This window comes from Xyrauchen texanus, chromosome 39, assembly GCF_025860055.1.
Source record: "Xyrauchen texanus isolate HMW12.3.18 chromosome 39, RBS_HiC_50CHRs, whole genome shotgun sequence".
NCBI lineage: Eukaryota > Metazoa > Chordata > Actinopteri > Cypriniformes > Catostomidae > Xyrauchen > Xyrauchen texanus.
The window spans coordinates 1,044,246-1,064,515 of NC_068314.1; the positions used below are offsets into that span (position 1 = coordinate 1,044,246).

Below are 20,270 nucleotides of genomic sequence, written 5' to 3' on the forward strand. Positions count from 1 at the left end.
GTTCGTAGTATGCTTGTTTAAGTTCGTAGTATGCTTGTTTGAGTTCATAGCATGCTAGTTTGTGAGTGTAGTATGACTGTGTAGTATGCTTGTTTGTGTGCAAAGTATGTATGTGTTCATAGCATGCTTGTTTGTGTTCATAGCATGCATGATTGTGTTCACAGCTTGCTTGTTTGAGTGCATAGTATGCTTGTTTGGGTGCATAGCATGCTTGATTGTGTTCACAGCACGCTTGTTTAGGTGCATAGCATGCTAGTTTGTGTTCATAGCATGCTAGTTTGTGTTCATAGCATGCTTGTTTGTGAGTGTAGTATGCCTGTGTTCGTAGTATGCTTGCATGTGTTCGTAGTATGCTTGTTTGAGTTCATAGCATGCTAGTTTGTGTTCATAGCATGCTAGTTTGTGTTCATAGCATGCTAGTTTGTGAGTGTAGCATGACTGTGTAGTATGCTTGTTTGTGTGCAAAGTATGTATGTGTTCATAGCATGCTTGTGTGTGTTCATAGCATGCTTGATTGTGTTCACAGCTTGCTTGTTTGAGTGCATAGTATGCTTGTTTGTGTACATAGCATGTTTGATTGTGTTCACAGCATGCTTGTTTGGGTGCATAGCATGCTTGTTTGAGTGCAAAGTACGCTTGTGTTAATAGAATGCTTGTTTGTGTGTGCTGTATGCCTGATTGAGTGGTGTATGCTAGTTTGTGCATAGTATGCTAGTTTGTGAGTGAAGTATGTCTGTGTTGTTGTATGCATGCTTATGTGTTGTAGGCTAGTTTGTGCACTGTATGTTTGTATGTGTGTGTTGCATGCTAAATTGTGAGTGTAGTATGACTGTGTGCATAGTATTGTTTGAGTCCATAGTATGCTTGTGAGATGTATGCTTGTATGTGTATGTTGTACTGAATGTAGTATGCTTGTTTGTGCGTGCAGTTTGCTAGTTCGTGAGTATAGTATGAATGTGCGTGTAGTATACTTGTATTTGTGTGTTGTATATGTGTGTGTTAATGCATGTTGTTTGCTTGCTTGTGTGTTTGTGTGTTTAGTATGCTTGTTGTGTGTGTGTTTGTGCATGTAGTATGCTTGTTTGTGTGTTAGTGTGTGTGATGACACATACTGGAGTGAAAGGGGCTTGATGGTCCCTGTGGCGAGTCGAACACGCTGCAGATCTCAGTGGAGCTGGATGCGGCAGACGCAGGAGGTGGTGTGAGGGGTGTGCGGGGGGAGTTTGGCGCAGAAGCGGCGCTGCTCTCTGTCTCGCTGTCTGGGATCCGGCTGTAACTGATCTTACGTGGCTCGTTCTGCAGCGGCGTAGGGTGGCGCATCGTACCCTGGCGCACGGTAGACGGGCGAACACCGGGTGACTTCAGAGGACAGTTGTATTTCTTCGGCTGAGAGATGAGATGAAAATCAACCAACACACATTGACAAATAATCTCTCTGATTTACAAAAGGAATTGTTCACCCAAAACTCTAGATTTTAACTTTTCAGTAAAAATCTGCCTTCTTTATAGAGTTGACCCTGTCCTTAAAGGGACAGTTCACCCAAAAATTTTAATTCTCTCATTATTTATTCATCCTCATGCCATCCCAGATGTGTGTGACTTTCTTTCTTGTGCAGAACACAAAAGATTTTTACAAGAATATTTCAGCTCTGTAAGTCCATACAATGCAAGTGAATGGTGACCAGAACTTTAAAGCTCCAGAAAGCACATAAACGCAGCATAAAAGTAATCCATAAGACTCCAGTGGTTTAATCCATGTCTTCTAAAGGGATAGGATAGGTGTGGGTGAGAAACAGAACAATAATTAAGTCCTTTTTTACTATGAATCTCTACTTTCACTTTCACATCTAAAAATCACATGTTGTGCCTGTTTAGCTTGACTTTCACATCTTAAAGTAAAAGTTATTATGGTGATTTAGAATATAAAAGGTTTTCACCCACACCTAGAAAATCACTTCTGATTAAGCCACTGGAGTCTTATGGATTACTGTTATGCTGCATTTATGTGCTTTTTGGAGCTTCAAAGTTCTGGTCATCATTCACTTGCATTGTATGGACCTTCAGAGCTGAAATATTCTTCTACAAAATTGTGTTCTGCAGAAGAAAGAAAGTCACACACATCTGGAACAGCATGAGGGTGAGTAAATGAAGAGTGAATTCTCACATTTGGTGAACTGTCCCTTTAAACACTTCAGCTCTAAAGTGCTTAAATGCTTGAAATGTTTGTGGACATATTGAGTTAAACATTCCTTAATTGCAAGGTGATGTTCACATATCCATAGTTGAGGCATTATTGTGTTTTTTATATTTTGCAAATTCCAAATTCAATATTTCCAAAACATGTTGCATTCTGGTAAGTTTCATGTGCGTGATGTTTTTGTTTTTTCACTGTTACACAAGTAAATCCTGCAAACACAAGAGGCAAAGTGTTTGTAAATCTGCACTTTTCTGGTTTAGATTCGTAAGTACTTTAATACACGAGCGTCAGATCAGGAGGTGAATACGAGGGCACACGGTGTGTCGTGTGTGTGTTGTGTAACTCTACACGAGTGCACGTCAGACTTACGAATCGGGGCAGCGTACGAGCGTTACGCGGCTCAATCTCCAGAGATTTGTTAAACAGGTAGTCGGCAAACTCTTTCTCTGTCATGTCATCCATTGGATTCAAATTCTCAAAGAATTTCTGCAACGACAACAAAAACTAAATCAGTTCGTTCTATTGTGCAGAATGTCTACATTTCTATTGCTTTTCCAAGTAGAGTTCAGGGCTTCTCATCTGGTTTTACTCCAGGATTTAGATTTTGCACTGAACATAAAGTGGCAACCCAGAAATGTTTACATAAATATTATTTAGACAAACATCAATAGATATTATTTTGCTATCCTAACTATACTGGATTATACGGTTAGTTGCATTTATAACCCATCAGGTGTGTGTTGCGTGTTCTGACCCGTATGTCGCTCTCCACACGTAAGCAGTACGGCTGGTTCTGATACTGCTGGATTTCACCCGTGATTTCCGCCACTTTCCGTCGTTTACTGAAGTTGATGAGCTCTTTGCCGTGTCTCTTTAAGAAGTCCGGATTGCCCTCCTCCGTTTTCAGAATATTTGTTAAATAAATGCCTGAAATCAAATGCACACAATCACGACAACATGATCATATAAGTGATCTTATCGAGTGAGAAAGGGACTGCGTGACTGTGACGTACCGAAGAACGGCACACAGGGCGGGTTGATGGATCGGAGTTTGACCAGATACTTCTTATAATGATCTTCACTCAGTTCATGAGCTTCCTCCAGAGTCTTCCTCTGTCTGCTCGGGATTTGCTGAAGTAATCAATATAAAACAATGTTAAAGCGATCAGTTGCACATGATGGATGAGGCGTCCATCAAAAGACATCCAGTGTGAACAGTGCACTCTGACTCATGACTCTTTTGAACTGTTTTTTAAATCAGTCAATCAATCAATCAATCAATCAAAAAGACTTCAGAGTTATTTGGGTTGAAATACTTGCTGAATTTGTCAGATCGGTTACCAAATTAACTTTTATGAGGCTCCACCATTGTGTTGAATAGAGGTTTTCAAACGGGGTGTAAGGGGGTTTTTCACAATACGTATTTTTAGGCAGCGGTGAGCAGTGAGATGACAGAGCCAATCAGAACAGTGGGCGTGTACTGTCAAGTCTTAAAGGAGAAGCAGCACCAAAACAGAGTGTTTCTGTCAGAATGAGGGTGGAAAATGATCATGTTTACAAATATTTGACTTTATATGTCAAGAAACATATTACAATACTAAAGAAGGCATGTCATGACCCCTTAAAGATATGAATTAACTAGGTTTAGCACAATAAAAATAACACATTTACATCATTTTATATTTTAATGGTTTCATTCTGCTTTCTAAAGACTGAACATCAATATATTAACAACAATTATCTTATTTTATTGACAGCCATAAGTATTTTAATAAATAAATAATAATAAAAAAAACATAAAATAATTTTTGTGAAATTTTCTTTTTGTTTTGGTTTAAAGGAATATTCCGGGTTCAAGTTAATCTCATCGACAGCATTGATTAACTCGTGTTGGAATATTCCTTTACGCTACTGAAATTACACAAAAAATAAATAAAACTCATTTTAATATGAACGCATTTCAACTCTGTAACAAAACTCCATGAATCGAGAAATCTTTATCAAAATGAAATCAAAAATAATTAGGGCTGCCGCTTTACACATTAATTTAGTGTGATTAATCATATTAAAAATGTTTCATTAAAATGTATGTAATTAATCAAGCCTCATGACCCGTACATATTTTCCTTCATAAGTTGTTTTGGAAATATTTTGTAAATGATTTGTATTTTTAATATCATGCGTACTATTTTTGTTCCACAATATAAATGGGTCTTTTTATATTTGAGAATATATAACTGCCTTTTTATTTTATCCCTCACAATGGGATCATCATATTTGAGGGTCCCTGGCATGTGAAAACCCCCGGTGTAGAAAACACGGATACATGGCCTTCTATATCTCAGTCTTCTGCTCGTTTTGTCCGGAAACAATTAATGAATGTGTTTTTGTACCACTCGAGAACTTGGAAAATGCAAGTCACCTCAAAGTGTCTCACCTCAAATGTGTGATCGAGTCTGTACACAGGAGAGGAGTTCATGGCGCTCACCACCTCCAGAACGCCATTGAAGTTATTCAGCTCCTGAAACACCTGGAGAATCTCGATGATACGTGACACCACGGCCACACGCTCTTCCACATTCTCCGTTTCTACGATGCACCTGAGAGACAAGAGAAAAGCGTCAGTATCCGAACGGCACGGATGAAACGAGACGGAAAGTCGAGAGCGTGTCGTACTTCTCGAACCACAGCGTGAGGTTAGTCGTGTGACGGATCATCCGCAGCAGGTTTGGCGAGTTGATCTCTTTGTCTTCTTTAGTCCAAACGCTGCCGACCAACTCTGATGGCTGAACCGCCCTACAGGAAAAAGGTCAAAGGTCAGATGTAAGGACAATAAGAAATTGTGTGTATATCTTTCTTAACACAGATCTCATCAGTGCAGTAAATCCAGTTACTTTAGCTTGAAACCAGGAAGGAACGTGATGTGATGTCTGCCAAACACTGCTTACATGAGCAAAACTCCCCCACAGGAATGACATCAGAAACACATACCCAGATGATTTAGACTCGTTATAGCAGTAATTGTTTTTTTATGTGATTTTCTCCCAATCTGGAATGCTCAATCCCCAATGCGCTCGGAGTCCTCGTGGTGGCACGGTTACTCGCCTCAATCCGGGGGGCAGAGGACGAGTGTCAGTTGCCGCCGCTTCTGAGACCGTCAATCGGCGCATCTGATCACGTGACTCGTTGTGCATGACACCGCGGAGACTCACAGCATGTGGAGGCTCATGCTACTCTCCACGATCCACACACAACTCACCACACGCCCCATTGAGAGAACCACTAATCACCACCACGAGGAGGTTACCCCATGTGACTCTACCCTCCCTAGCAACTGGGCCAATTTGGTTGCTTAGGAGACCTGACTGGAGTCACTCAGCACGCCCTGATTTAAACTCACGACTCCAGGTGTGATAGTCAGCATCAATACTCGCTGAGATACACAGACCCCCTTTATAGCAGTAATAACAAACATTTATACTGAAGAACTCTTGTGAGCGCTTCACATTTCTGTTTCAACACCCTCTAAACACTATACACAGACAAGATGATTATTTGAATTTTTGGAATTGAAAATATTCAGGAATATTCCTTCAGTCATCAGCTGTGTGTATGTGTGTGTGTGTGTGTGTGTGTGTGTGTGTGTGTGTGTGTGTGTGTGTTTGGTTGAGAGTGTTGGGAGATGGGTGACCCGAACGGCCTCCTGGGAAACGGATCGGAGGTGGTGATCTTGGGTACAACGCTCACTGGCTGTTCCCACAGAGGTGAAGGGAAGTGTGTATGTCTGTGAGTGTGTGAAATGCAGCTGTACTCTCTATTGTGTCAAAGTGCCCCATTTTCTCTACAGACGGCTGGCAACTGAGTAGAACATATAAATACAAACAGGATCTCCAGCCGTTTCCCTCATAATGAAACAAAGACATTCAAGTACTGCATGAATACAGACCAACAGAATTTCAAGCGATCATTCACCCAGAAATGAAAATTCGGTCATTATTTACTCACCCTCATGTGGGTCCAAACCCCTATGCTGTGAGTTTGATAAAAACAGAATCCTTGAAGGATTTCATAGCTGCTCTGATTTGTTGAACACCAAAATGACAAATAATGAAAGTAGATGAATCGTTTGATTTTTCAGTTAATCGCGATTAATCACAGATTTTAAAATGGCTGAAATCTGACTTTATATCAGTGTTTCTGTTAGCTGGTAAATACAGTTTTTTTCACTGTTAAAACTTCCCAATGTCTGACAAATTCAAACATTTTTGGACACAATATGTGAAGCGTCAGCAATCTCTTTATTTGATGCCACGAGTGTACAGCGTGACACCATCCCAATGATGCCACGGAGGTTTAAACTTCTTAATCCGCAACTACAGCAGGTTGTATCCCGCACACTGGGAAAAGCAGCCTGCGGCATTTTTAACAGCAGCAAAACACTTCTGTGCAAAATCTGAGGAAAAGTGTCATAAAAATAAAGAGAAAAAAATTAGCAAAGATGAGAAATCGTGACATAATCTTTTAATTATTTTAATATTTCTGTGTGAACAAAAGATATGTGGGAAATCGCAGTTAAGCTTTTTGCTTCGCCCTCTGTTATTAACGGAAAAGCAGCTATATAAACGTTTATTGTTCATTTGACTTGATTGTGTCATAATATCACATATAGTCATCATGTTTCAGTGCAAAATAAACAGCGAAATGAGATGATCAGTTTGTCCGGTAATTCCCGGACACATTGGCCGGCAGCAAAATTTTGTAGCGAAACTCTGCTCAGTGTAAACTTATTTCCTGTCAAATTGCATTTAGTTCCTTCTTAACAAATTTTTTTACAATAATGCTTTATTAACATTTTCCAAAATCAGTACTGCACAATATAAAGACAGTAATGCACTAAAATATCACCATTAACACATTTCCCAAAAGTGTAAGTGAGAGGTTGACTAATTATATCCACTCCCGCAGATCGAGCAACCGTAAAGTCACATTTACATGATTCGCACCATTTTCAACTCCACATGAAAAGCTCTACAGACGTCTTGTTTTGCAATTAAGTGCTTTCTCCATCACCTGATCATTGACACAGAATCACTGTTTCGGTGTGTGTGTGTGTGTGTGTCAATGTAATGACCCCGGACACATCGTGAATGTTTCATCCTACTCTAACCAGTGCTCAGAATCTAATGTCAACACCGGTAAATCCATAAATCGTGATTAAGAAAACTTTACGCATTGAACATTTTAAATGAATCGCTCAAGTGTTCATTTGACCACTCAGATCGGAAATGTAGTCCATATGACTTGCAGTTATTTTCTTAAGATTTTCAGTGAATAATGACTGCAATTTCAGAGCTATCGGATGATATCAGAAGACATGTGGGCTTCTTTTATGGGGATTTTTCATTTTCATTGTATGGAAAAGAGCAGCGTGTACATTCTGTCTATCATCTCCTTTCTGTTCCACTGCAGAAAGAAAGTCCTAAGGGTTTGGAACCACATGAGTGTGAGTAAATGACCGAATTTTCATGTTTGGGTGAAGTATCCCTTTAAAAGCTGAGCGAGGAGATCACCTGTAGAATTCAGACTCCAGGAGCGTGAGCTGTCGGGCGATCTCTATGGGGTGAAGGGTCATAAGTTCAAACTGATCGGTCTGCCCGGCTTTACAGAGGTGCCACTCCATGGGCGGCGGCGAGCTCTCGAACGTGATGTTGTGACTCGGGCCGTTCGCTTGAGCCTGTTTCTTCCTCTGGATGATTTTAGTGATGGACTCCACCCACTTCCTCATGGCTTTACCTGCCGACAGGTCACATGACCGATGTCAGAGAGATCACATATGTGCAAAAACACTTTTTATGAACATCGACAAGCATCAAATGTGTTTCGATTGGTCGTAATTTTGTAGCATGGTGCAGCATTTTCACTTTCAGCATAGAGACAAATGACTTCTTAGACTGAGATGACAAGTGAAGAAGGAAACGTTATATTTCTACAATTATAACAAGCAGTTGAGTTTGTGTTTGTACCTCTGACCATCCCGATAAACTCCTCTAGTTGCCGTAGCAACTGCGCATCTCTCTCAAAATCATAGAAATGATGCTCGACCCAGTGCCTGCACACATTCAACACCCTACAGACAGACAGACAGACAGACCGCATGAGATATCTAAAGAAATGTCAGTCTGTGATGTTCATGATATTTAGAGTTCTTTTGATGGGCTTTGTTTGCTGCAACTCTCTGATTGGTGGATTTCTCTTCGGGATTATGGGTTGCAGGTTTTCTACTATTATGCATGATTTATTGAAAATGAGGTTGAAATAACATGGACTCATGTCTTCAGCAGAACCTCAGAGCTCACGGTAGATCTGTCTTTAAAGATTAATAAGTTATGGTTAATAATCAATTGGCCTATGGAGAAAATCAATGGGATTTTCAATGTGTGTGTGTACCTGAGCTGTACAGGTTGCACAAACTCTTTGCGGAATCGTTTGAGTTCTGCACTCAGTGGCTGATCACCGTTCTCCAGAGCCATCTGGTCTGCTTCTGTGGGCTTCGGTTCAGGAATTTCAAACCTGTGACAGACACACACACACACACACACACACACACACACACACACACACACACACGTTGTGTTTCCATGTTTTATGGGGACTTTCCATAGACATAATGGTTTTTATACTGTAAAAACTTTATATTCTATCCCCTAAACCTAACCCTACCCCTAAACCTAACCCTCACAGAAAACATTCTGCATTTTTACATTTTCAAAAAACATAATTTAGTATGATTTATAAGCTGTTTTCCTCATGGGGACCGACAAAATGTCCCTACAAGGTCAAACATTTCGGGTTTTACCATCCTTATGGGGACATTTGGTCCCCACAAAGTGATAAATACACGCTCACACACACACTCACACACTCACACTCACACACTCACACCCAAACACACACTCACACTCACACACTCACACCCAAACACACACTCACACACACACATACACACACACACTCACACTCACACACTCACACCCAAACACACACTCACACACACACATACACACAGGCGTAAAAAGAGCCATTTTCATAGACACTACAATGACATTTGATTCTTCTTAAACACATGTACAGTGCACTTGAATGTGGATTGTATTTACACTGTTTTAACATTCTCACCTCTCCATGAGCAGATCCAGCAGCTCTTGAGGTTTACAGAATGATCGGTACGTCGTCAGAAACGTCCGGACGAAATTGGGATCTGCAAAAAAAAATTCAGGAAAACAATTAGTTTCATAAACAATGTTTGTCAAACTATTTCCTTTATCCTCTGATCAAATGAAACAGCCACAGAGTAATCTGAGGAGACTAAAGTGTTTGCAGAAACATGAGGCCATTTACAGCTTTTAGTCAAATCCTCACTGAGCCCTAAGCATCCTGGGAAACCACAGAACTACAGAAGCAAATTCCTGGTTGAAACACAGTGAACACTGGTGAGATATTACACCACAACTGTATGTCGCAATGAAACTGCATAAAGACTTCATAACATGCTCAAATAAGATCTGCACAGTCTTGTGAGTAAACAAGCAACTTTCATCAGTTTGCATTTAACATGCATCAGTTTGAAACAAAAAATGACAAGAGAATGAAGTCTATTTTTAAGAATTGTTTTAACATTATTTTCATGACAATTAAGCCTAAAGAACAATTCATTCTCAAAGCTGTAGCATAAAAAACGATATATTATTTCAATTGATAAGTATAATTATAAGTATACTGTGCATTATGGTAGTCTCTGCTTCACTGAATTCATGCAGATTTTAATAATAATACAATTTAAAACTCTTTTGTGTCCCGACAGGATGATTTGTATCACTTTATTACGGTCATGAGAAAATTTTTACCTCACAGTAAATGAGAATGAGATATTTTTACCGTACATTGACCATGAGATATTCGGTAACACTTTCTTTGAAGCCCATATTTACGATGCATTGAATAGGCATTATACTGCATTCATAATGTCTCATAATACACCTTATAATAAGTTATAACTTCTCATAATTATGACTAGTGTTATAATACATTACAAGACTTCCACTATTCATAGTTATACTTTAGAGTGTAATGCATTATAACACAAGCAACATCCAATTTTAACACAGCAAAAGCTAATAAAGTTAATAATATAAGTGCTGTCATGCAAAAGCAGTATATGTAAATGAAGTGATCATATAATAACTGTTCTTTACCTGCTTTAAGTAAAGTTACAAAAGCAATATCTTCTTATAAACAGCCATAACATAAACGTGTAACATACATTAACATTACAAGTCAAACTTATATATCCAAATAACATTCACAAACATTAAAGTTTACTGAACAGAGTCCAGCATATAATCAGTTTGACTTGTTTTCTTAGGTGTGTTTACAACCAAGAAGATTGGCTACATGTGTGATCAACATATATATTTTGCTTTTGTAATGTCTCAAAATGTACACTGCATGCGTGTTATTTTGTATTTTGTGCATGTGTAATGTATATAAATTACAACATGCCTTGTAATGTCTTATAACCACTTAATAAAATATCTTATGGATGTTTATAAGACATTGCTTTTGTCACTACTTAAAGCATACCTATTATATATATATAAATATATATAATACTTAATAACTTCAACAGATAAAATTAAATATTGCTTGTGTTATAATGCATTATACTCTAAGGTATAACTCTGAGTAGGTAATTATTATCAAGTATTATAATAGTGGTTACAATTATTTATGAGAAGTTACAACATATTATAAGGTGTATTATGAAACATTACTAATGAATAATAATGCCTTTCAAATGCATTATAAACATGGGCTTTATAGAAAGTGTTTTTGCCATAGATTAATGAGAATGAGATATTATTACCGTACATTAATGAGAATGAGATATTATTAACATATATTCATGAGAATGAGATATTATTACAGTACATTAATGAGAATGAGATATTATTACTGTACATTAATGAGATTGAGATATTATTACTGTACATTAATGAGAATGAGATATTATTACCATACATTAATGAGAATGAGATATTATTACAGTACATTAATGAGAATGAGATATTATTACTGTACATTAATGAGATTGAGATATTATTACTGTACATTAATGAGATTGAGATATTATTACCGTACATTAATGAGAATGAGATATTATTACAGTACATTAATGAGAATGAGATATTATTACTGTACATTAATGAGAATGAGATATTATTACCATACATTAATGAGAATGAGATATTATTACCGTACATTAATGAGATTGAGATATTATTACAGTACATTAATGAGAATGAGATATTATTAACATATATTCATGAGAATTAGATATTATAACAGTACATTAATGAGAATGAGATATTATTACCGTACATTAATGAGAATGAGATATTATTAACATATATTCATGAGAATGAGATATTATTACAGTACATTAATGAGAATGAGATATTATTACCGTACATTAATGAGATTGAGATATTATTACAGTACATTAATGAGAATGAGATATTATTACCGTACATTAATGAGATTGAGATATTATTACCATACATTAATGAGAATGAGATATTATTACCGTACATTAATGAGATTGAGATATTATTACAGTACATTAATGAGAATGAGATATTATTAACATATATTCATGAGAATTAGATATTATAACAGTACATTAATGAGAATGAGATATTATTACCGTACATTAATGAGATTGAGATATTATTACCGTACATTAATGAGAATGAGATATTATTAACATATATTCATGAGAATTAGATATTATTACAGTACATTAATGAGATTGAGATATTATTACCGTACATTAATGAGAATTAGATATTATTACCATAAATTAATGAGAATGAGATATTATTATCATACATTAATGAGAATGAGATATTATTACCATACATTAATGTGAATGAGATATTATTACCGTACATTAATGTGAATGAGATATTATTACCGTACATTAATGAGTATGAGATATTATTACCGTACATTAATGAGATTGAGACATTATTACCGTAGATTAATGAGAATTAGAAATTATTACCGTACACTGAGTATGAGATATTATTACAGTACATTAATGAGATTGCGATATTATTACCGTACATCGAGTGAGATATTATTACCGTATATTAATGAGAATGACATATTATTACCGTACATTAATGAGAATAAGATATTATTACCGTACATTAATGTGAATGAGATATTATTACCGTACATTAATGAGAATGAGATATTATTACCGTACATTAATGAGATTGAGACATTATTACCGTAGATTAATGAGAATGAGAAATTATTACCGTACATTAATGAGAATTAGATATTATTACCGTAAATTAATGAGAATGAGAAATGATTACTGTACATTAATGAGATTGAGATATTATTACCGTACATTGAGCATGAGATATTATAAGCGTACATTAATGAGAATGAGATATTATTACTGTTCATTGAGTGAGATATTATTACCGTTCATTGAGTGAGATATTATTACCGTACATTAATGAGAATAAGATATTATTACCTTACATTAATGACAAAGAGATATTATTACCGTACATTATTGTGAATGAGATATTATTACCGTACATTAATGAGTATGAGATATTATTACCGTACATTGAGTATGAGACGTTTTTAACATACATTAATGAGAATTTAATATTATTACCTTACATTGTGTGATATATTTTTACCGTAAATGAATGAGAATAAGATATTATTAACGTATATTGAGTGATATATTTTTACCGTATATTAATGAGAATTAGATATTATTACCGTAAATTGAGTGATATATTGTTACGGTACATTAATGAAAATTAAATATTATTACCGTACATTGTGTGAGATATGTTTAACATACAATATTGAGAATTAGGTATTATTACCGTAAATTGAGTATGAGATATTTTACCGTACATTAATGAGACTTAAATATTATTACCACACATTTAGTGAGATATGTTTAACATACATTACTGAGAATGAGATATTATTATCGTACATTGAGTATGAAATATTTTTACCATACGTTAATGAGAATTAGATATCATTACCATAAATTGAATGATATATTTTTACCGTATATTAATGAGAATTAAATATTATTACCGTACATTGAGCATGAGATATTATTACCATACATTAATGAGAATAAGATATTATTACCGTAAACTGAGTATGAAATAATTTTACCATACGTTAATGAGAATAAGATATTATTACCGTACAATGAGTATGAAATATTTTTACCATACGTTAATGAGAATAAGACATTATTACCGTACACTGAGTATGAGATATTTTTACCGTATATTAATGAGAATTAGATATTATTACCGTACATTGAGCAAGAGATATTTTTACCTTACATTAATGCAAATGAAATATTATTACCATACATTGATTGAGATATGTTTAATATACATTAATAAAATGTGATATTACCGTACATTGAGTATGAGGTATTTTTACCATACATTAATGAGAATGAGTTAATGTATTTAATTGTCATGATATTAATGCGACAATGCAATAAAATAAAAAATAAAAAAACCTAATGGTCCTTATATTAGGCTTAATATCCTTTATTTTGCAAAATATAATTTGATATTTTCTCTTTAGATTTTGTATTGACATGAGCCAGACATGTTTTAATGAACATTTCAAGAGAATGTTGCTGTTAGAGGCACATAATTGATTGCTCCATTGAATGGTCATAAATGTAAATATTCCTATCAAACAGTGATGAATCAGAACAGACTTCAGAACTGTCATGTGGATTCCATACGGTTCATATAGTAAAGAGTGTTTTGAACATGATGAATCTGTGTGTGTCCTGAGCGAACGGGAACATTAGACCTCAGTATGACATTCCAAACAATCAGCCTGGAATTATTCAAACTAGGAAACACACGCGCAACTGTGACGCACAACACTTATCCACAATACACTCAAACACTATCACAGTCACACTCAATCACACACTATTACACAGACACACACATACACTAACAAACTCACTCACACAGTCACACAGTCACAAACACTCACACACTATCACACTCACACACTCAAACACTCACACCCACTCTCTCTCTCTCTCTCTCTCTCTCTCTCAAACACACACACTCAAATACTGAAAATAAACCAAGAAGTCTGGAAAGCCAGAAAAATGTGTAAGTCTCAAGTAGAGCAAAAGTTGAGCACACACACACACACACACACACACACACACACACACACAAACATACACACACACACACACACACACACACACACTTCTAAATAGCAATCTAAACAACTGCACTGTTTTTATACACAGCTACTTAATTTAATAGACTAACCCTAACACTAATAAATAGATTTTCCACATGAGAATGTCCTTCAATGTCCCCAATTTATATTAAAACACATTAAAATAAACACACAAATAGACATTAAAGTGAGTGTGTGTGTTCAGGTTGTCACTAATGATCATTTAAACTGCCCCCACCCATAATGAGCCACACCTTTTTCCCTTTAGACACACACAGTTTTCCTCTAAACGTCTGTTTCCTTTGCTTTATTAGAAATCAGAAGGTTTAAGTGGTAAACTGGTGCTATATTTACCCCAGATTTTAAGAGGAAGTTTACTGAGGGACAAGTGGAGCAGACCACCCATCATGTGAACACACAGAGAGACATCAGATGAATATCTTCAAAACTGACCAGGTCAAAACTACCAAAAGACAGAGTTTATAAGGATTGGGGAAAAATGGAGATTTTAACGATACATTGCAATCTAATAAAATGTATAAAAAACATATTCACTAAAATGTCAGTGTATAGCCACTGGCTTGTAAATATTGAGTTATATAGTGATGATGAAGTTCAGCAGTGATTGAGTAGTATAGTGATGATGAAGTTCAGCATTGATTGAGTAGTATAGTGATGATAAAGTTCAGTAGTGATTGAGTAGTATAGTGATGATGAAGTTCAGCAGTGATTGAGTAGTATAGTGATGATGAAGTTCAGCAGTGATTGAGTAGTATAGTGATGATGAAGTTCAGTAGTGATTGAGTAGTATAGTGATGATAAAGTTCAGTAGTGATTGAGTAGTATAGTGATGATGAAGTTCAGCATTGATTGAGTAGTATAGTGATGATAAAGTTCAGTAGTGATTGAGTAGTATAGTGATGATGAAGTTCAGCAGTGATTGAGTAGTATAGTGATGATGAAGTTCAGCAGTGATTGAGTAGTATAGTGATGATGAAGTTCAGCAGTAATTGAGTAGTATAGTGATGAAGAAGTTCAGCAGTGATTGAGTAGTATAGTGATGAAGAAGTTCAGCAGTGATTGAGTAGTATAGTGATGAAGAAGTTCAGCAGTGATTGAGTAGTATAGTGATGAAGAAGTTCAGCAGTGATTGTGTAGTATAGTGATGATGAAGTTCAGCAGTGATTGTGTAGTATAGTGATGATGAAGTTCAAATGTGATTGAGTAGTATAGTGATGATGAAGTTCAGCAGTGATTGTGTAGCATAGTGACGATGAAGTTCAAATGTGATTGAGTAGTATAGTGATGATGAAGTTCAGCAGTGATTGAGTAGTATAGTGATGATGAAGTTCAAATATGATTGAGTAGTATAGTGATGATGAAGTTCAAATGTGATTGAGTAGAATAGTGATGAAAGTTCAGCAGTGATTGAGTAGTATAGTGATGATGAAGTTCAGCAGTGACTGTGTAGTATAGTGATGATGAAGTTCAGCAGTGATTGAGTAGTATAGTGATGATGAAGTTCAAATGTGAATGAGTAGTATAGTGATGATGAAGTTCAGTAGTGATTGAGTAGTATAGTGATGATGAAGTTCAGCAGTGATTGAGTAGTATAGTGATGATGAAGTTCAACAGTGATTGAGTAGTATAGTGATGATGAAGTTCAACAGTGATTGAGTAGTATAGTGATGATGAAGTTCAGCAGTGATTGAGTAGTATAGTGATGAAGTTCAGCAGTGATTGTGTAGTATAGTGATGATGAAGTTCAGCAGTGATTGAGTAGTATAGTGATGATTAAGTTCAGCAGTGATTGAGTAGTATAGTGATGATGAAGTTCAGCAGTGATTGAGTAGTATAGTGATGATGAAGTTCAGCGGTGATTGAGTAGTATAGTGATGATGATGTTCAGCAGTGATTGAGTAGTATAGTGATGATGAAGTTCAGCAGTGATTGTGTAGTATAGTGATGATGAAGTTCAGCAGTGATTGAGTAGTATAGTGATGATGAAGTTCAGCAGTGATTGAGTAGTATAGTGATGATGAAGTTCAGCAGTGATTGAGTAGTATAGTGATGATGAAGTTCAGCAGTGATTGAGTAGTATAGTGATGAAGAAGTTCAGCTGTGATTGAGTAGTATAGTGATGATGAAGTTCAGCGGTGATTGAGTACTATAGTGATGATGATGTTCAGCAGTGATTGAGTAGTATAGTGATGATGATGTTCAGCAGTGATTGTGTAGTACACTCACCTAAAGGATTATTAGGAACACCATACTAATACTGTGTTTGACCCCCTTTCGCCTTCAGAACTGCCTTAATTCTACGTGGCATTGATTCAACAAGGTGCTGAAAGCATTCTTTAGAAATCTTGGCCCATATTGATAGAATAGCATCTTGCAGTTGGAGATTCGTGGGATGCACATCCAGGGCACGAAGCTCCCGTTCCACCACATCCCAAAGATGCTCTATTGGGTTGAGATCTGGTGACTGTGGGGGCCATTTTAGTACAGTGAACTCATTGTCATGTTCAAGAAACCAATTTGAAATGATTCGAGCTTTGTGACATGGTGCATTATCCTGCTGGAAGTAGCCATCAGAAGATGGGTACATGGTGGCCATAAAGGGATGGACATGGTCAGAAACAATGCTCAGGTAGGCCATGGCATTTAAAAGATGCCCAATTTGGCATTAAGGGGCATAAAGTGTGCCAAAAAACATCCCCCACACCATTACACCACCACCAGCAGCCTGCACAGTGGTAACAAGGCATGATGGATCCATGTTCTCATTCTGTTTATGCCAAATTCTGAATCTACCATCTGAATGTCTCAACAGAAATCGAGACTCATCAGACCAGGCAACATTTTTCCAGTCTTCAACTGTCCAATTTTGGTGAGCTCTTGCAAATTGTAGCCTCTTTTTCCTATTTGTAGTGGAGATGAGTGGTACCCGGTGGGGTCTTCTGCTGTTGTAGCCCATCCGCCTCAAGGTTGTGCGTGTTGTGGCTTCACAAATGCTTTGCTGCATACCTCGGTTGTAACGAGTGGTTATTTCAAGCAAAGTTGCTCTTCTATCAGCTTGAATCAGTCGGCCCATTCTCCTCTGACCTCTAGCATCAACAAGGCATTTTCGCCCACAGGACTGCCGCATACTGGATGTTTTTCCCTTTTCACACCATTCTTTGTAAACCCTAGAAATGGTTGTGTGTGAAAATCCCAGTAACTGAGCAGATTGTGAAATACTCAGACCGGCCCGTCTGGCACCAACAACCATGCCACGCTCAAAATTGCTTAAATCACCTTTCTATCCCATTCTGACATTCAGTTTGGAGTTCAGGAGATTGTCTTGACCAGGACCACACCCCTAAATGCATTTAAGCAACTGCCATGTGATTGGTAGATTAGATAATTGCATTAATGAGAAATTGAACAGGTGTTCCTAATAATCCTTTAGGTGAGTGTATAGTGATGATGAAATTCAGCAGTGATTGAGCAGTATAGTGATGATGATGTTCAGCAGTGATTGATTAGTATAGTGATGATGAAGTTCAAATGTGATTGAGTAGTATAGTGATGAAGTTCAGCAGTGATTGAGTAGTATAGTGATGATGAAGTTCAGCAGTAATTGAGTAGTATAGTGATGAAGTTCAGAAGTGATTGAGCAGTATAGTGATGATGATGTTCAGCAGAGATTGAGTAATGTAGTGATGATTTTCAGCAGTGATTGAGTAGTATAGTGATGAAGTTCAGCTGTGATTGAGTAGTATAGTGATGATGAAATTCAGCATTGATTGAGTAGTATAGTGATGATGAAGTTCAGCAGTGATTGAGTAGTATAGTGATGATGAAATTCAGCATTGATTGAGTAGTATAGTGATGATGAAGTTCAGCAGTGATTGAGTAGAATAGTGATGAAGTTCAGCAGTGATTGAGTAGTATAGTGATGAAGTTCAGCTGTGATTGAGTAGTATAGTGATGAATAAGTTCAGCAGTGATTGAGTAGTAGTGATGAAGAAGTTCAGCAGTGATTGAGTAGTATAGTGATGATGAAGTTCAGCAGTGATTGAGTAGTATAGTGATGATGAAGTTCAGCAGTGATTGAGTAGTATAGTGATGATGAAGTTCAGCAGTGATTGAGTAGTATAGTGATGATGAAGTTCAGCAGTGATTGAGTAGTATAGTGATGAAGTTCAGCAGTGATTGAGTAGTATAGTGATGATGAAGTTCAGCAGTAATTGAGTAGTATAGTGATGAAGTTCAGAAGTGATTGAGCAGTATAGTGATGATGATGTTCAGCAGAGATTGAGTAATGTAGTGATGATGTTCAGCAATGATTGAGTAGTATAGTGATGAAGTTCAGCTGTGATTGAGTAGAATAGTGATGATGAAGTTCAGCAGTGTTTGAGTAGTATAGTGATGATGAAGTTCAGCATTGATTGAGTAGTATAGTGATGATGAAGTTCAGCAGTGATTGAGTAGTATAGTGATGAAGTTCAGCAGTGATTGAGTAGTATAGTGATGAAGTTCAGCTGTGATTGAGTAGTATAGTGATGAAGTTCAGCAGTGATTGAGTAGTATAGTGATGAAGTTCAGCAGTGATTGAGTAGTATAGTGAAGATGAAGTTCAGCAGTGATTGAGTAATATAGTGATGAAGTTCAGCAGTGATTGAGTAATATAGTGATGAAGTTCAAATGTGATTGAGTAGTACAGTGATGAAGAAGTTCAGCAGTAATTGAGTAGTATAGTGATGAAGTTCAGAAGTGATTGAGCAGTATAGTGATGATGAAGTTCAGCAGAGATTGAGTAGTATAGTGATGATGAAGTTCAGCAGTGATTGAGTAGTATAGTAATGATGAAGTTCAGCAGTGATGGAGTAGTATAGTGATGATGAAGTTCAGCAGTGATTGAGTAGTATAGTGATGAGGAAGTTCAGCAGTGATTGAGTAGTATAGTAATGATGAAGTTCAGCAGTGATGGAGTAGTATAGTGATGATGAAGTTCAGCAGTGATTGAGTAGTATAGTGATGAGGAAGTTCAGCAGTGATTGAGTAGTATAGTGATGATGAAGTTCAAATGTGATTGAGTAGTATAGTGATGAAGAAGTTCAGCAGTGATTGAGTAGTATAGTGATGAAGTTGTTCAGCAGTGATTGAGTAGTATAGTGATGAAGTTGTTCAGCAGTGATTGAGTAGTATAGTGATGATGAAGTTCAGCAGTGACTGAGTAATGTACTGTAAGTGATGAAGTTCAGCAGTGATTGAGTAATGTAGTGATGCTGTTCAGCAGTGATTGAGTAGTATAGTGATGATGAAGTTCAGCAGTGATAGAGTAATGTAGTGATGATGTTCAGGAGTGATTGAGTAGTATAGTGATGAAGTTCAGTAGTGACTGAGTAGTATAGGGATGAAGAAGTTCAGCAGTGATTGAGTAGTATAGTGATGATGAAGTTCAGCAGTGACTGAGTAGTATAGTGATGAAGAAGTGCAGCAGTGATTGAGAAGTATAGTGATGAAGTTCAGCAGTGATTGAGTAGTATAGTGATGATGAAGTTCAGCAGTGATTGAGTAGTATAGTGATGATGAAGTTCAGCAGTGATTGAGTAGTATAGTGATGATGAAGTTCAGCAGTGATTGAGTAGTATAGTGATGAATAAGTTCAGCAGTGATTGAGTAGTATAGTGATGAAGAAGTTCAGCAGTGATTGAGTAGTATAGTGATGATGAAGTTC

General features: G+C 36.6%; 1 protein-coding gene across 2 annotated transcripts in view; it reads right to left on the reverse strand.

The window, feature by feature from the left end:
* Window positions 1–20,270, reverse strand: part of sos1 (son of sevenless homolog 1 (Drosophila)) — a 93,896-nt gene that overhangs the window by 3,529 nt on the left and 70,097 nt on the right. For both annotated transcript variants that reach the window (XM_052111097.1, XM_052111098.1), the window contains 10 exons: window positions 9,374–9,455; window positions 8,645–8,767; window positions 8,221–8,324; window positions 7,768–7,990; window positions 4,874–4,993; window positions 4,635–4,797; window positions 3,211–3,328; window positions 2,952–3,124; window positions 2,567–2,683; window positions 1,113–1,386 (listed from right to left, as the gene is read on the reverse strand). In XM_052111097.1, the coding sequence (XP_051967057.1) occupies window positions 1,113–1,386; window positions 2,567–2,683; window positions 2,952–3,124; window positions 3,211–3,328; window positions 4,635–4,797; window positions 4,874–4,993; window positions 7,768–7,990; window positions 8,221–8,324; window positions 8,645–8,767; window positions 9,374–9,455 (1,497 nt within the window). The remainder of the gene's footprint in view (window positions 1–1,112; window positions 1,387–2,566; window positions 2,684–2,951; window positions 3,125–3,210; window positions 3,329–4,634; window positions 4,798–4,873; window positions 4,994–7,767; window positions 7,991–8,220; window positions 8,325–8,644; window positions 8,768–9,373; window positions 9,456–20,270) is intronic.